A 17323-nucleotide genomic window follows, 5' to 3' on the forward strand; every position below is an offset into this window, starting at 1 on the left:
TTATCAATCGCTAAACGGCTCTCTTTATAATCATTTCGTATCTCATTCTAAATTAGAAAGCAGAGCGAAATGATGAATAGAACGAAAACAAATTAAATTCCGCCGATTCGATATATAACTCACGGTTCGCTAGTTCGGTCCATTGTTATTTTTGTTACACTCGTGTCTGTGAAAGAAAAGAAAAAATACTGACCGCTCGAAAGGAAACTGGCGTTCAGTAGCTCGATTTTTCATAATTCTTTACGTAAAATGATCTCTCGGAGTCTAGTTCGTTTTTTTTTCGGTCAATTTCCTGCTGTCCAAGACGTCTAATTTGAAATAAAAGAACCTAGCAAGTACTAGCTTTCACAAATATATCTTGGATTTTCTTAACTATAATTCGAACATAACCAGGAAGAGAATAATGGGAAGAAATGTATTTAAAAAGGATGTCTTTGTTTTTATTGTGATGATGTCATAACTAACATACACATTTTAACTTCATTTTAACGTTTTATTAACTAGGCTTTATCCGACTGAGAGAAAAAGCCTAATACTAACACTCTAGTTTGGGTTTATAATAAAGCATATAACAATTGACCAGGAGCACCGAATAAAAAATGTAATTGAAAAAACCTATGAAGGCAAAAAGGTATGTTCAACTATATTCTTAGATGTAGCAGAAGCCTTCGACAAGGTATGGCATGACGGCCTTGTTCATAACCTACAGAAAATGTTATCGAAACAAAACACTGAACTATGGAATGTTTAGTCATTCAAAAACAAGCCTACTCTGTAATAAAAGAAGCTAAAACAAATATACCACAAAGCGGTTTATTGGAGACAATTCTTTAATTGCTCTACACATGTAATATACCACAAATGAAAAACATCAGGGTCACTATATTTGCTGATGACACTCTGATTCTTGCTGTCAGAGAGAATAGCGAAGAAGCCACACGAAAATTACAACAGGCTAGTGAAAATATAAAAAATTGGACAAAAACCTGAAAAATAAAAATTAACAAAAGTAAATCTGTGCATGTCTGCACAGCTTACATATAATCAGACCGCAGAAATACCAATAATAATAAATAATACTATCATTCCATGCAGAAACAATGCTAAGTATCTCGATGTTTATTCCTGATACAAAACTTCGCTAGAAGAAACATGTAAAAAAAGAATTGAAGTTTAAATATAAGAAAATATACTGGTTATTATAATTGGAAATTATAAAAAGATCACAATTATCAATACATAATGTATTTATATTATTAAGTATTGAAACCTATATAGACATAAGTAGTATAAATACAATACAATAAGTTTTATAGGCCAAAGTCCCGAGAAGTGTTGTAGGTGTTCCAGTTGGGGTACTACCTGGGGGGGGGGGATTACTGATTACTGATACCGAGACCTTCAGATCATGATTGTCACTCAGGAAATCGTGAGAATCATGTCAATATTCTCAGTGAAATGTTACAACTTTTGAATAACAGTAGAACAAAACATTTTCAAAACAAGACTTATTAGACTACCTGAAACTATTAAAAAATTTTCAGGTAATTTAGCTGTTTTGTAATTTAGCAGGAAAATTGCTATCACACGAATCCAACATAGCGGTTTCATAATTTTTTTGAAGCTTATATTTTGCACTGACTTATTGTGAGTAAGTCAGTAAGTTTAGTAATGAAAAGTGGATATACTAGGATGGGGCTAAAGTATCGCTACCATTTTGATTGCGCGCCATCTTGGTTGTGCGACGTTTAGCTCAGTTTCGCTTTAACCATTGTGTTGTGTAGACATTCATATTTTATTATGGATAAATATGCACCGCAATAACGAGAAGAAATATTGACAATATTTATTGAAAATAATCGTTCCATTAATTCCACCCAGTGGCAATTGCATGAATGGTAGCGGGACTTTTGCCCAACGTTGTGTAACAATCGCAAAAAGTGAAGACATCTTGACACCGAAGCGGAATAATCATGATTATAAATTTGTTGTGCATATGGTGTATTATAAGTTGTTAAAACCAAACAAAATTGTTACTGCAGATGCCTAATGAAGTCATTTGAACAAATTGAACAACATATTGTTGCAAGAAAGACTAACAACTTTTCACAAGACCAAGTTCCAAGAGTTATGATGGATATATTTAATTTAATGTTTAATAAAAATTATACAAACATCCATCTAACCTTGGCTAAACTACTTTAAAAACTGCCGAATCAATTGATTTTTCAATCGGAACTTATTTTATTATTATTTGTTGTCGCAATTTTTAATTGGGTAACATTTTTCACTAGAAACGGAAATAGTTATTTAAATAAATTAAATTTTAATAAACATTTATCTCTATATAACAAAAACAAGTCTTTTTTCTAGAATTTTATATTAATAATATTGTTTTTAAATTAGAATTATTACCTTTTACCATATTACAGTCTAAGCAATACAAAGACGTATAACAATATTTATTAACAGGCAAGTGACAATATATATATAATTGGACATAAGCTTGGAAAATAAAAGTAAATCAGTTCACCTACCATCAGACCTTACAAGCATCAATAACATTAAATAATACTATCATTCCATATAACAACAACGTTAAATATCTTGGAATGAATTTTGATGCAAAAGTTCGTTGGAAGGAACATATAAAGAAGAAAAGAAAATATAGGAAAATGTATCGGCTAATTGGAAGAAAATCACAGTTATCAGTACATAATAAATTGCTGTTATATAAGCAAATACTGAAATCTATATGGATATACGGAGTTCAATTATGGGGATATTCTGCAAAGAGTAACATAAACAAAATACAAATTTTTCAGAACAAAGTCCTGAGAAGTATTGTGAGTGCACCCAAATACTACAGGACTGACTACCTACATCGAGACCTCCAGATATCAGATAGCCACAGTCAGTCAACAAATCAAGAGAATTGCAAGGAGGCATGAGGAAAGACTCCATTCTCATGAGAATGTTGAAGTATTGTAACTTTTGGTTACCACCAGAGCAGGACACAGACTAAAATGTATCAAACCATCTGATCTTGTGTAGTGTTGTGTAGTGAAGTGCGTATAATAAAAAATACAGCAGTGATATGTATAAATATTATTTCACCAGATATTAAGATAGATATATACCTAGATTTATGTTATCATAAAGACAAATTGTAGATTAGTCGGAAATGACTAGTAATAATGTAATAATTAAATAATAATAAAAAAAATTCTATATGTTAAACGACTATATGTAATGAATTAAGTAACGAATAAAAACAACTGCATACTGAACAAGGAAAAACTGTCACAGATTTAATGAGACATTTTTCACACCTGCTATACTCCAGACTTGGTACTATCAGATGTAATATTACCGGTTGATGTAATAGAGTCTTATTGACCTACATTATATTACTTAACATGTTAAAAGAGTAGCTAGATACAATTACAAATTATAACGATACAATTTTGTTGTTTCTGTTGTATTTTTTTGTATAAAAAAGGTACGGTAGAACAGCAGAATACTGTTTTAATTACTTATTTTATCATCTAAAATTAATATAAAGGCCAACTTTGTACATCATACCGATTATCCGACATGGAAGAAAACTGACTGTAGGCTTATTAGAAAAAAATTACGACATATTTTCATTGATTCTGTTATTGTACTTTTACAAAACAAAGATACGGTTGTAATTAACTTGGATTTATTATTGAATTCGATTTGGTGGTCTCATTGCGGTCAGAATTATGTGAAAGTGACGGGAATAAATATAATGCAGAATTACTCGCATTTATTTTTTCTTTGATTTGATTTGTTTTTGTAAATGCCATCGAATACAGATACAAGAAAATGCCGATCGATATCTTGAATCAACAAGAAGATTACTGTTACAACTGAAATAGTAACATAAAACAAAATGTGATCCAACATACAGGGTTAATATACAAGGGTTAGACAAGATAATATGAACGCCATGCACTAAAATATATCTTGTTCTTCCCGTGTAGATAATGTGACTCATGTGTATTGTTCAGTCATGTAACTTAAATGCCAAGTCTTGTACGTTTTCTCCCAGTCTATTATACGCTTTGTTCAACAAGCAAAAGTTTGTGTCAAATAACGGCCTAAATAAAACATGATAGAACATCATCAGTCGTGGTTTGAAGAGCATCATTATATCATCTTCTTTGATAGCATTTCATTAGAAACTCTTCAGTCACTATACGAAGCTATTTCGTGAAGGATTTGCTATATATGTCAGGTATACATGTTATTTTGTCCATCATCTGTACCTTAATATGTTCTTTGCGATCCTTGATTTATTACGAAATATTACAATAGGAATTGCAATGGGCTTACTCTAGACAAAACCTATGAAATATTAACTCATCATTAAAATATTCTTATCATGATCATTGTCATTATTAGATCCAAATGTTACCTCATATATTTCTGTGTATTTCGCAAAGATTCAGTGGGAGGTCCTCATAAAAATTACCTAGTTTACCTATTTTTATAAATTAAGTCCATTAAGTCATTAAAATTGTCTATTTCGGAGATAAACTATTTTTCAATAGATAGCTTAAAAGAGCTGTTAAAATATTTTCGGCCATTGAATTTCTGACAACCGTTTTGATGTGCTTTAGTGTTGAGAAACACCTTCCGCCTCTGATGTTATCATGGGAGTTGTTATCACGATTTCTAAAGGGATAATGTACTATTAAATATTCTGAAATCATTTCTTGAATGAGTTTCCAATACTTTGCCAAAATATTCCGAAAATAAAAGTGAAAATCCATTCATTTTTTAAATAAATGTCTCTATTCTCTCTAAAAAATTTCTCTATCTGGTAATGGTTTACCTTTTCCTTTAAATTCCAACTTTTCTTCACAAGAATATTTAAAAAATGTCTTCATATTAATTAAATTAAAGACCACTTTGCCTAAAATTTCTATACAGATAACAGGTAATACATACGGGCCATACTGCGCTGGACTCAATGCAGCGAAATCTTCACTTGGTTTTTTTTTTAAATTATTTGGACGGACATCGTGGTAGTGCCGTGCGGGTGTTTGAAGGAGCTCGCAGAGCACGATTGTGTGGGCCAGATAAATAATACCGATAGCGTGATAGCATTGCGGTTTTTTTTATTCATTTAGTAAAACATGACTCATTTGTCTTTTGCCAAGTAATAGAAGATATTTTAGTGTCTTAGTGAGATTATTAATTATTTTTTGTGGGCTTCTTTAGTTTTTTTTGTTGTTTTAGCTCTGCAGCACTGCAGCGCCTATGCGTCAGCAGTTTCAGAAAAAGTTCAGCAGTTTTTAAATATTTTCTATATTATACACTGAAATATTTTGTAATATAATGGCATTATGTCAATTAACATTAATTAACAGTCTAAATTAACATTATCGAAGCAATCCCTAGAATAGACAATAATGAATATGGACAAAATGTTGTATGTCAAACTCCAAAAGAAATATCATTTGTCACGATATTAAATAATACGTAACAAAATATTAAATGTTACAAGTATTTTATGAAGATTTTATAAGAAGACAAGATTGTCATCGGAAAACTGACGGGTTACGACATTTTAATTCCATCTCCCCAGAGAAAAATGTCGACGGTATTGGCATCTCGCTTTCAACGCAGGAATTCGAACGTCCTGCCATTTGCCTTATAACTGGTTTTGCCGTATAATTAAGTAAGAAGAGACTCATCGATAGCCTTTGATGAGTCTGTTTATGTTTAAGAATTTCCTTTATTTCACTTTCGATTTCTTTAGGATGAATAATACGTCATTTAGCGATGCTGTCCGTCGAAACACATTCGTATTTTGGCCAATCGATGTTAGTCAGAGCTAGATAAAAATGCTTGGATGATATATTTTGAAATATGTGAGGCTAGATAATATATTTTGCGTCAGATGAGCATCGTAAATTATCGTACCATAATTTCTCCTGAATATTGTCAGTAATCATATGTTCCCCAAGATATAGCGCAAGGTCATAGCAACAAACCACTGTACTAAATTGGATAATATATTTTTATTGTGTCCATTAGTTCCAGGATAAGGTCCATTGGAGAAATCAGATTTACAGCTATTTTGGACTGATAAACATCATTGATATCGTTCAGTTGGAATACGTTAGCTAAATGTTTTTCGAATAATTCAGCTTTTTCATCGTTGCGTCGAACCCATTCATTTTGATCACTTTTAATAGGCGGAACTTTAATAATTGATCTTTTAAGGCTCCGAGTTGCTTTCCATAGAGAGTAACATTGTCTCTGCTCTGGTTTCTGTTTATGTTATTTAGTCTTTTTATTTGTCTGATTACTAATTCTATTAAATATTGTTTTGTCTACAGCATTTCTGATTCTGTGTCATACTCTCCTAACTTTTCGACTTTCCTTTATCTATTACCTAACTTCAAGGGGTTAATTTAGCTGATATTTTAATTTCAAGCTTCTTTTGCAGCTGACGAAATTTGTTTAATTATATTTCGGGTTTGCTGCTCAAGATCGTCTATACTTTGGCGTTTTACTTTTGTACCGAAATCCAGTAGGTCTGGCACTTTATTACTATCGGTGGGGCATTAAATGGGTCCCATGCCCTAAATGATAGTTACAATTTGTAATATTAATTGCTGCGAGTAATTCGTCTCTTTTTTCAGGTGTTTAATTATTAATTGTGGACCATGGGCTGTGTATAAATCTCTGTATCGTTGTTATATTATTTTGCATCTTAGGGGACAATATATAGCTCCTATGTTTATTTCAGTGTATTATTCATTTTCAATGCTAACTATCGTAGATTGTATTTCTTTTTTATCTCATTTTGTTGGAAATGCAGCATATTTTGTTTTATAATGAGCTCTGTACTGTGATACAGTTGAAGCAAAAACTTGATGCCGATTTTCCGGACGCTGCCCCAGGAAAATCAACAATCAAGGATTGGTATGCTAAGTTTAGACCTGGCGAAATGACCATCGAAAACGGTGAATGCAGTGGACGCCCAAAAAAGGTTGTTACCGACGAAAACATTTTAAAAATCCACAAAATGATTTTAAATGACCGTAAATTGAAATTGAATGAAATAGCAGACACTCTAAATATATCAACTGGACGTGTGCATCATATCATTAATGAATATTTGGGTATGAGAAGGCTCTGTGCAAAGTGGGTGCCGCGCGAGCTCACTTTTAACCAAAAACAACGACGAGTTGATGATTCGGAGCAGTGTTTGAAGATGATCAAGCGTAATAAACCCGAGTTTTTGCGTCGATATGTAACAATGGATGAAACATCGCTCCATCATTTCACTCTGAGGTCCAATTGACAGTCATCCGAGAGGACTGCATGGACCTGCTCCAAAGCATGGGAAAACGCAACAGTCGGCTGGCAAGGTTATGGCGTCTGTATTTTGAAGAAGGACGAAATTGCCGAAAAACGGCCGCATTTGAAGAAAAAGAAAGTGCTGCTTCATCAAGATAATGCACCGTGTCACAAGTTTCGTTGAATGAAGAGGTGATCGCCGAAACTGATATCTATTTTGAAGCAAAAGACAAATGGTACTACAAAAGTGGTATCGAAAAGTTGGAGGGTCGTTATAATCAGTGTATCACCCTTGAAGGGATTTATGTTGAATAAAAAACCTAATTTTGCCAAAAAAATGTGTTTTACTGTGGTAGGCTGGGGACTTGACCTGTTAATTATTACGATTAATAGAGATTGTGAAAAAGAAAAAAATGTGTTGTATTTTAATTGTATTCTTATGGTTACATAAAATCATTCATGATAATTGATGATACGCGATAGATGATTCAACTCATCCGATACAATGACCCCCAACAACTCATAAGATGACCTAAACGATAGAAAATCCATAAGATCCGCTACTCTTTAACACTCTGCGCCGTGATTCACTCGCGGTGGTATAATAAAAAACCCATAATTTTTTTCGAATTCCTCAAAATGATGTGAATCATCAGAATCGATCAAAACTCTCCATCGCAAGGCCCTAGTCCCCCCTAAATGACATCGGTCGCATCCCAAAGTTCCAGCTCACCTTGACTTTCTACCGTCCTGCTACCGCTAACCGTCGATGACGTTCTTGGTGTCGTTCTCCTTCGGATCGGCTTGGTACCACCTCTCGGGGAAGGCGTCCGGCTAGGTACAGCCGCCGAATCCGCGCCGGTGCTCGGTTTAGTCGTGGTGGTCTTCGTGGCGGTACCTCGTCTTCGGTAGCTCGAACGGATGCCAGGTCGAGATGTGGTCGTCTAAAAGAAAGAGAATTGTGCCGGTTAGACAAAAAAAAGAATACGTCGAATTTGTTATGGTTATTAATTAAGTTATATAATATTGTAAAAAACATTTTAATAATATATTTGTAAGTATAAATTCATCAAATTGTAATAAAAGCCCTTCAGTGTTTGGTGTTTTATTTAATCCAGTGTATTTTGATGGTTAATTACGTGCAAAAACAGCATGCATTACTCTAAATTTATTATATTCTTCAGTAGTCACATACAAATAATTCTACGTAGTTATTTAAAAATAAAATTGATGAGTAATGAACAGGTTTTTAACTGAATATTTTAAACATCTAGTAACCAATAATGTTGCTTGCAAATTATCAAAATTATTAGTAAAATTGTTCAGTTAATTTATCATGACTGTAGTGTTTTAATAAAAAAAGTTTTAAGTAGTTAAAAAGTATTAAATATTACCGTAGTATTTTTAAAATTGGTAGCTAAGAATATATTTAACAAAAATGCGTATTATATGTTATTACAACATAATTTTATCGTAAGTAAATGTGGGTAACCTGTAACAATTAAATTTAAGTAAAACTAACAATTTAACACATCTTTTTGTTTCGAAATGTGTCTTCGTCTATGTTAGATTACACAAAAATTTTGCTGTACGATTTTCCAAATATATAAATAAGTGAAGTTATCATATTAAGACTATTTTAATTTAATGTGTTAATATGTATAAATACTATTTTAATCACTACTTGATTAGGGTGAAGTATCTAATAATTACCCATTGACTAATTTTATCGTTTATTACATAATATCTTCGTTTGCCAATTTATTTTACTGCTTATTTAATTTAAAATTATAAGCGCCTACTTGATTAATAAATTCCACCGAAATCGTTCGACTTAAAAGGAAATTGGCTGTAGGCGTATTTGAAAGTCTTTTTTTGCTAATGTTTTCGGGTATTCTGATGTCAGACGTTAGCTTAACTACATATTCAAATTTAAATTAGAGTCTGTACAAATTCTGTGGGATTGGCTCGTGTTGTTTTCTTTGTTTCGAAATGTATCTCGGCAATTTGCCGCTCCTCAACAAAAGAAGGCTGGCATTTTATTAGAAATAATCTCTGTGACAATAATATTTAATATATACGGCTAGAATTTTTTTATTAAATCTGTTTTTCTAAACAACCATCTATTAAGATTATATTAATATAGCTAAAATATCTTAACTAAATATTCTTATCTGAAGTACTAATAACAGCATTTTTAAGATCAAAAAACATGTATATATATTTTTTAAATACAATATTTCGGTACATGATTATATTATCAAAACAAAAATATTTAAAAAATGCCAATACAGTAATTTTTTTTAATATAAGGATATTTAATTGAATTGATCAAATTGAATGTCTTAAATATTTATATAATTTTATTGGAACTATAGAAACATTTAAACATGTAATATAACACAAAAAGTTAATATAAATTTTATTTAAAATAAAAATGTTGATATATTTTTTAACGTACATATATAGAGAGTAATATTTTACAATTACTTACATTACTTTTACTGTAAGGTTCTAGTTTCAAGCTGCATGAAAGTACTTTTAGGTCAAGATCGTTTTCTGTAGATAATTTTAAGAATAATACTTCCTGGTTAGTTTTAAAAGATTAATATTATTGTATCGTTAGCCATAAAAACATATCTATTATATCTAAAATGTCGGGATATAAAAATCATATATTTTGTTCTTTAATAATATAACTAACAAAACACTGTTTGAAAAAAAAACAGACTGTTACGCAAGAACTTGTGAGTCATATACCAGTTCGTTTTAATACACAAAATAAGTATGTTAATAAAAAAGCCTTGTAAATTGTTTGAAATGAAATTATTATTTTAGCTCGAACAGTGTACAATAACAAAGTTGGACTGTTACATTTTCTTTAGTTTGGGGTATAACAGGCATCAAATTATTGGACATTTCGACGACTAGAAGTACTATTTTTAAACATTGCTAATTTGTGACTCACTAAATTCACTAGTTGTCAAGTGAACAACGAATCTTGTTACTGGTGATGTTAATATTATTATTTCTTGAAAATACTTGTCTTTATGAGTTTCTGAATTAGAATGAAAAACTTCAAACCCCCTTTATGAAACCCATAGTGTTTTAATAGTGAATTTAGGACTCTGTACTCATTACAGGAGAACGCATTATTCTGATAAATTATAATGGATTGTTTTCTCAGTCAGTAAGCTATATAATTATCAGTTAAATAGTGTCCCATTAAATATAATTGTATAAATAATAGGGTAATAGCCCTTAACATAATTTTTTTGAAATGAGTGGCTACTATAATAGCTCAGGTTAATCATATTTTAATTTCATATGCATAGTATCTTAGTAGAAACAATGATATTGTTGTGATGTTGCAATTCAATTAAGATAACGTAATATTCTTCATTACATTGTTGCTTTTGTGTTTATATATTAACCTGTCATTAATAATAACAATATGTCAACAAAATATTGTTCAAAGAACAATGCGTACACTATTCTATTCCATTCCAAAGTTATTAGTTGGAAGTAGAAAATGAAGACATTGTGAAAAAAGAAGAGCTTTACATGGCATGACACTGATATTCATGAAAATGACTGCGTACATTGCAGTCACTGCAGTTAACTGATCGTATTCCAGGTCCTTATTATAGGAGGAGGTACAAGCTCTAGGGCCAAGTCTATAGCAGTGAAGTTGTTAGCAAAATGGTTTCAGAGGTTCTTACAAGAAAAAGGCCATGTTTTTACAGCATTTGTAATGTAAATGTCATTAAAACAAGATAAATTACGATTTAAGTATCTTTAGTATGTGTAAATTAATCTCTATAACTTTCTTTAATAGTTAAAACAAATATGTTTTAATCACAAAATTCTGTGTCATTCGTAACATTATCCACAACATAATACAATTTAGAAGAGTAACTTCAAGATTTTTATACAAAAAATTTCTTAAATATATAAAATTACTTCCAAATGGAGGTGATAAGAAAGAATAGACAACGATTTGTCTTATATTTTATAAAAAATGTTACTAGGTTTTTGAAATTACCAACAAAAAAGTGTACACAAAACTTCTTGTTTATTAACATTTGCAATTTATGGGTTGTAGTTAATTATATTGCGAATTTTTACTCGCAACTGCTCAGTGGATCAAAACGTTTACTATCTCTATAATTCTGTTTAAATCACAGTTATTGCACATCGTGAAAATTATTGTTAATTTCTCTTAATTAAATATATAGTTAAGGTGTCAAACATTTCTTCAGTTTTTATTTCAGGTTCTCTTGTTCGGTCAAGTGAAATCTCACCAACCAAATCTCAATTCAGCTTTCTATCGGCACTGACGCCAAATCAACTTTACTCGTTTTTTACCAATATTTTTTTTCGGTGGTATTAACACGTGGTGAATGAGACATGACACACTGTACAAGTAAAAGGTGAAAGAAAACCCCATTTTTTAGATATCACAATATTATATTTAAGATATTAGGTAATACATTATTTAAAAAAATATATATATGTAGAGAGAGACAGAGACAGTACTAGAGGGAAAGGAAGAAACCCCACGCTGGTCATACACAAGTGATTAAAATAAAATTATCAACCATTAATTATGGCACATGCACACAAAAAGAATGAAGGGGGTTAATTAATTTAGACTGTGCTACGGTATTATATAAACAGTGCTGGCGGTGATATTTACATGCTGTTCTATACTTAACCGACTAAACTTCTCGACAATTATTTCTATTTACACGTTCATTTTCCTTAGAGCCCGGAAAATCAATTTCGTTTTCCTACGGGCGTCGTAATAAATAAATCACTAACATTAACTAATTAATTAAGCTTAAGTTTTTTGAGAGAATGCCACGCTTCTGGACATCTCCACCCGAATCGGTACTATTTTTATTGTTCTGGCATCAGGTTTAGGGAGGATCTCCACCACGTGAGCTTTCATAGTGACTTCTTCGTCATCTTGTGGAAGAACTCGGACGGGTACCATAGCGCTATCCGCTCTGGCTATTGGTTCCGACTCGTCCTGATTCAGAACCCGGACGTTAACAAATTCCGACCGTCCTGCTTCGAGTAATTCATCGGTGGAAGAGAAACTGGGATTCAGGTTATTATGGAAGAGACCTTCCAGTGATATTGTGGAGGCCTCGGTTACGGAAAGAGCTTTGGGCGTCACAACGTTGATGTGCGAGATTCCATCAATTATTTCCGGCTTTCCACCAATGATGGTTAAGACTTTATTATCGGCTACCTTACTACCACCGTATATCTCGAATTTTCGTTCTTGTCGCTGGTCGTTATCATCAACGTTCAACGAAAAATCAACTTTATGTAAAGTCGAAGCTGTAGTAACTTCCTCCACTTTAGCTGTGACTTCATCGAGCTTGGTTTCAGTGGTGGTATAAACAGGAGACACCACATCACTATTTCCAATCTCATTGGATATTGGGTCTTTAATTACGGTCTCATTGTTACCATCAACCACCTTGATCAGTGTTATTCGAGATATCTCGCCAATTTTATCCACCGTAGGTATAATTTCTACTTTAGTTTCCACTTCTACAGACCCAGTATGGTTCTTCACTTTTGCCTCCTTGGTTTTCACCTCCACTATTCGGTTCACTTCAATTAACCTTTCGATTTTACCAAGGTTTGGATCTAATGAGGACATCATGGATTCCGTAGTAGTGTTTATGTCATCGACCTCGGCGAACACATGATGCAGAGTTGTGAGATTAGGATCAGTTGGGTCCGTGGGACTCAGCTGTACGGTGGTGGACGATTCGAAGTCCGTCCTTTCGGTGGTGATGGTCTCGGTTGATTCCACAATCTCTGGAACGCTCACACTCTCAGTGACTGTTGGTTCAACGGACTCAGTGGTTGGTGTTGTTGAGGATAGGACGGCTGGAGTGTTCATTTTCCTTTTCGAGAAAAGGTTTTTATTTCGTTGTTTTACGGCTTCTGTATCAACGCCTATGTCCTGACCGATGTCGAATGTTGGGGTTACTGGGGTGTTGACAACTTTGGAGAATTTCGGTTTATTTCCTTTACTGTTTTTCACCGGTTTATTAACGAAAGGCGTGTTCACCACCCTTTTGGTTGTACTAGATGGTGAATTGAAAGTTGATCTGGAACTGGTTTCGATATCCGGACTTTCTGGCTCACTTTCTTCAGATCCCCCTTCCTCAACCTGTTTCTCTTCCAGCTGTTTTTCGTCGACTTGTTCTTCCTCATCGTATTCTTCTTCTTTATTAACGTTATAGTCTTCTTCCTCGCTATATTCACCACTTTCCTCTTCCGGTTTATATTTATCTCTTTGCTGGTATAGATATTGTCGAATAGATATTGGCGTTATGCCTGCACTTGGGGTAGTAGTTTTGAATACCGATCTGATAGTGGATGGTCTGGTGAAACGATTTTTAGCGAGAGCGTTTGTTCTGGTGAACGTTTTTCTCGTTGAGAAACCCGGAGAAGAAGGCGTCGTACTAATACCGAACGTGGGCTTTGGAACTTTACGAGAGAATTTTAAACTAGGTCTGTCCTTTATTGATCTTAACGTACTTCGTTTCAGGTACTCTGTGGTTGTCGTTATAGGAGCCTTGGTTGTTTCAGTACTATCTTCAGGCAGTTCAGTGGTACCTATGGTAGTGTCTTGTTCGGTTTCACTTACTGTGGTTTCTGTATCTACAGTTGTGGTTATAGGAAGTTCATCAGGGATAGGATTTAAGCTAGTTTGTTTGAATGAATCAATGGTGGTCATATCAATACTGTTATCAGTTGTTGTAATGAACCTTTCGGACGATAATTCTTCACCTGGTGTTACAATATCACTAGAAACTGCTTCAGTAGTATATTGAATTTCTGTTGATGTTTCATCTTGGGGAATTTCAGTTGATGTTTCCGGCAAAATAGTCTCGGTCTCTGATATCGGCGTAGCTGTAGTGCTTGTTGTAGTTATTCGGTAACTGAATCCAGGTTGACTTTTTAAGAGATCCTGTTGAGATTTACTTTCAACCTCCTCTTTACTCAACAAAATCTTCTGTCTGTTATAAAGAGGTCGGTCCTTCTGCGACCTGAACAACAAATTACGTTTGGTTGAGGAATTCGTGTTGGAATCAGCTTGCGCTTGATCATCGGTGTCTTTGTCATCATCTGTAACTTCCGCTTCAGGGATTTCAGTGGCCTCAGCGAAATCGTCGTTATTCAACAGAGTCTCCGATTCATTGAGGCTATTGAGAGCTGTTTTGATTGTATAAGAACTGACCGTCTTGTTTGCTATGATGCCATCGTCGTTATCTTCTTCGTCTTGATCATTAAAGTTGGTGTTGGATTCGTACTTGTGGGTTCTGCTAACTGATGAAGTGTAGACGGTGAATTTTGGCGTATCTTCCTCGTTATCATCATGCTCTGAGACATCATCTTCTTCGTCATCCTCTTCCTCATCCTCGTCATCATCATCTTCATTTTTATTTTCTTCACTGTCCTCGCCAAGATGAGTATCTTCAATGTGATATCTCTCAGATGTGGTAAACGGTTTTCTCGAGTATAGGTTATATCGTGGGCTACTAGCAACTGGTGTGCTAGTTGTTTCGCTTAGTGTGTCAGCACTGCTCGGTTTCTTACCAAAAAGTGGTCTAAAAGGTTTTCTTTGGGCAAATGCTGGTTTTTCTGTTACTGTCTGTGTTGTATCAACGGGTTTTTGGAATAGTCTTGGTCTGAATATTTTTCTAGTACGCTCACTGGTTGGTACTACTGATTCTGTTGTTTCTGCTGTCTTGAAAATGAAATGCCCTCTTGCTGACTGAACAGTTGTTGTTTCTGGTGTTGGTGTTGTAGACATGCTAGTGGTAGGTTCAATTTTAATGGTGGTTTCCATACTTTCAGTGTCAGTGCTGGTTTCTTCGGATGATATCATTATTTCAGCCGTAGAGGTCTCAATTTCGGTAATACCATCTAAGTTAAAATCCGTAGAATGTATATTTTGTACTGATGTAGAGATATCAGCTTCAGTGGTAAGTACAGTAGTTGTAGATGGTGGCTGTGTCGTAGTACGACCTCGTAGTATGATTTTTTTGCGGGGTTTTGATTTAATATCGTCCTTAGAAATGGTATTACCGCCAGGTTTAAGTCGGCGAATAACTTTACGAGTTCGTCCAATCTTTTGGTTCGATTCAGTGGTGGTTGAAGGGGCAGTGCTGTTGAACTTCCTAATGATTTTTCTCCTTATAATTCTAGTTGGTTCTGTACGAGTTAAAAGGGTAACATCGTCTTCAGGTGTTACAGTGGTAGATGCTGTCGTAGATGTTGTGGTCGATACAGTTGTGGTTTCAGTTTGATCTAAAACAGGTACAGCATCTTGTTTTTCTACGGTGGCCTTAACGAACACCTCCTCCTTATTTTTACCAAATTTTCCAAACTTCCTTCTGGGTTTATCGTCGAATCCGAATGCGTTTTGGCTGCTTTCTCGAATATTCGACTCAGATAATTTAATATTCTCTCCCTCTTCTCCGTTCAAAACTCCATTGTTGTCAGTTTGTGCGTCATCGTCATCATCACCATCATCGTCAGTATCATCTTTAGCTGTGACATTTTTAGAAAGATCAAATCTGGATCTGGTTTTGAATAAAGCCAATAGAGGATTCGAGGTAGTGCTGATAGTCAGTTCTGTGATGATTCCACTAGGTTCTGTGGTAGTACTGGTTGATTTTGTTGGCGCTGTTGTGGTTTTAAAGAGGCCGAATTTCCTTCTAGGACTGGGGTTTGATGGTGATGACGGCTCGCTCACAGACTCGGGCCTCTCGGATGTTGACGGAGTTGGTCTAAATCGTCTTATAACCTTTCTCGGTCTCGGTGTTATTCTCACGTTTTCTTGTGATTCCGGTTGAGCCGTACTGGATGAGGATTCTGGTAGGGTTTTTGGCGTAGTCGATCTGAAACGTCTTATAACTTTTCTGGTTGCCGCTTTCTCTGATTCCACCTCGAGCTGATCGTTGTTCCTGGGTATTACTCTACGACTTTTTCCGAAGTTTGCGGATTCAATTAATTTTCTCGCCAGTGGTAATGTTCTCGACCCAGTTTTCTCATCTTCTGCTAAGATACGTTCGGTTGTCGTTGTGATGGGAGTAGGATCAGTCGGTTTTCTTCTACGTTTATTGACATCGGAAGCCTTCAGATCCACTGATGTCAATGATGATAAGTCGGCTAGCTCAACAGGTCGATATTTACGAATTTGTTCGGTGGTAAAATCAACGAAGGTCTCCGTAGTCGTGGGTACTACTCGAGACCTAGATCGTTGAAATTTGATTTCGGCTCTTTCCGCTTTCTCCTCCTGTTCCAAATCCTCGTTGCGGTTATTAGCGGCGAATCTGATTCTGCTTCGAGATCGGAACGTGGCCGATTCGGTAGTGGTGGGACTTGCGGTAGTGGTGGTGGTGGTTGTGGTGCCCCCCCGTGCCCTGAATTTGAAACTAGGCAAACCTACCTTTGACGTAGCGTCGCTAGATGAAGATGGACCAACGGTAGATGTCGAAGTGGCGGCAAATGGTCGCGGGTTGAATAATACAGGCCGTCTTCGTTCTGTCGCTTGCGATACCAACGTGGCTTCAGTGGAGGTGGACGAGCTGGCCGAAGCTGAATCGGTTTCTGTCGATGGAGATCCCAGTGGAGCTTCGCCTTCGGTCGAAAGAATGATAGAAGCCGGCGTTTGCTCGGTGTACGTAGTGGCTGATAATTCGGCGTCAGTGGCTGGGACGTCTTCTTCTTTTACGCCGTCTTCCTCTTTCAAACTGAAACATAATAGTTCGAGTTATTGCCAAGAAAACTTTTTGATACCTATATAAAAATTTTTCGTTATTATTATAGATCATTATATAGAGGTTTAACTGAGGTAGACGAAATCGAGGAAATGTTTTGCGTGGTCCTACCAATGCATGTGTATGTGTGGAAATAAGACGTCGTTTTCCTTGGAAGA

The 17323-nt window shown here is 34.8% G+C and overlaps 1 protein-coding gene and 1 long non-coding RNA gene across 2 annotated transcripts in view; both read right to left on the bottom strand.

The window, feature by feature from the left end:
* Nucleotides 1-8195: 8195 nt before the first annotated feature.
* LOC143198911 (uncharacterized) lies at nt 8196-9961 on the bottom strand. Its single transcript, XR_013006315.1, has 2 exons — nt 9839-9961; nt 8196-8288 (listed from the first exon to the last, which is right to left on the bottom strand). It is a non-coding gene; the product is annotated as an uncharacterized LOC143198911 (long non-coding RNA).
* Nucleotides 9962-11793: 1832 nt separating this feature from the next.
* Cht6 (Chitinase 6) overlaps nt 11794-17323 on the bottom strand; it is an 81847-nt gene continuing 76317 nt past the window's right edge. Inside the window, exon 18 of the mRNA XM_076408401.1 lies at nt 11794-17138. Within this exon, the coding sequence (XP_076264516.1) occupies nt 12188-17138 (4951 nt within the window). The 3' untranslated portion in view covers nt 11794-12187. The remainder of the gene's footprint in view (nt 17139-17323) is intronic.

The sequence above is a fragment of the Rhynchophorus ferrugineus genome, unplaced genomic scaffold (assembly GCF_030347505.1).
Source record: "Rhynchophorus ferrugineus isolate W39M unplaced genomic scaffold, kcgeb_rfMv2 rfM6, whole genome shotgun sequence".
Lineage (NCBI taxonomy): Eukaryota > Metazoa > Arthropoda > Insecta > Coleoptera > Curculionidae > Rhynchophorus > Rhynchophorus ferrugineus.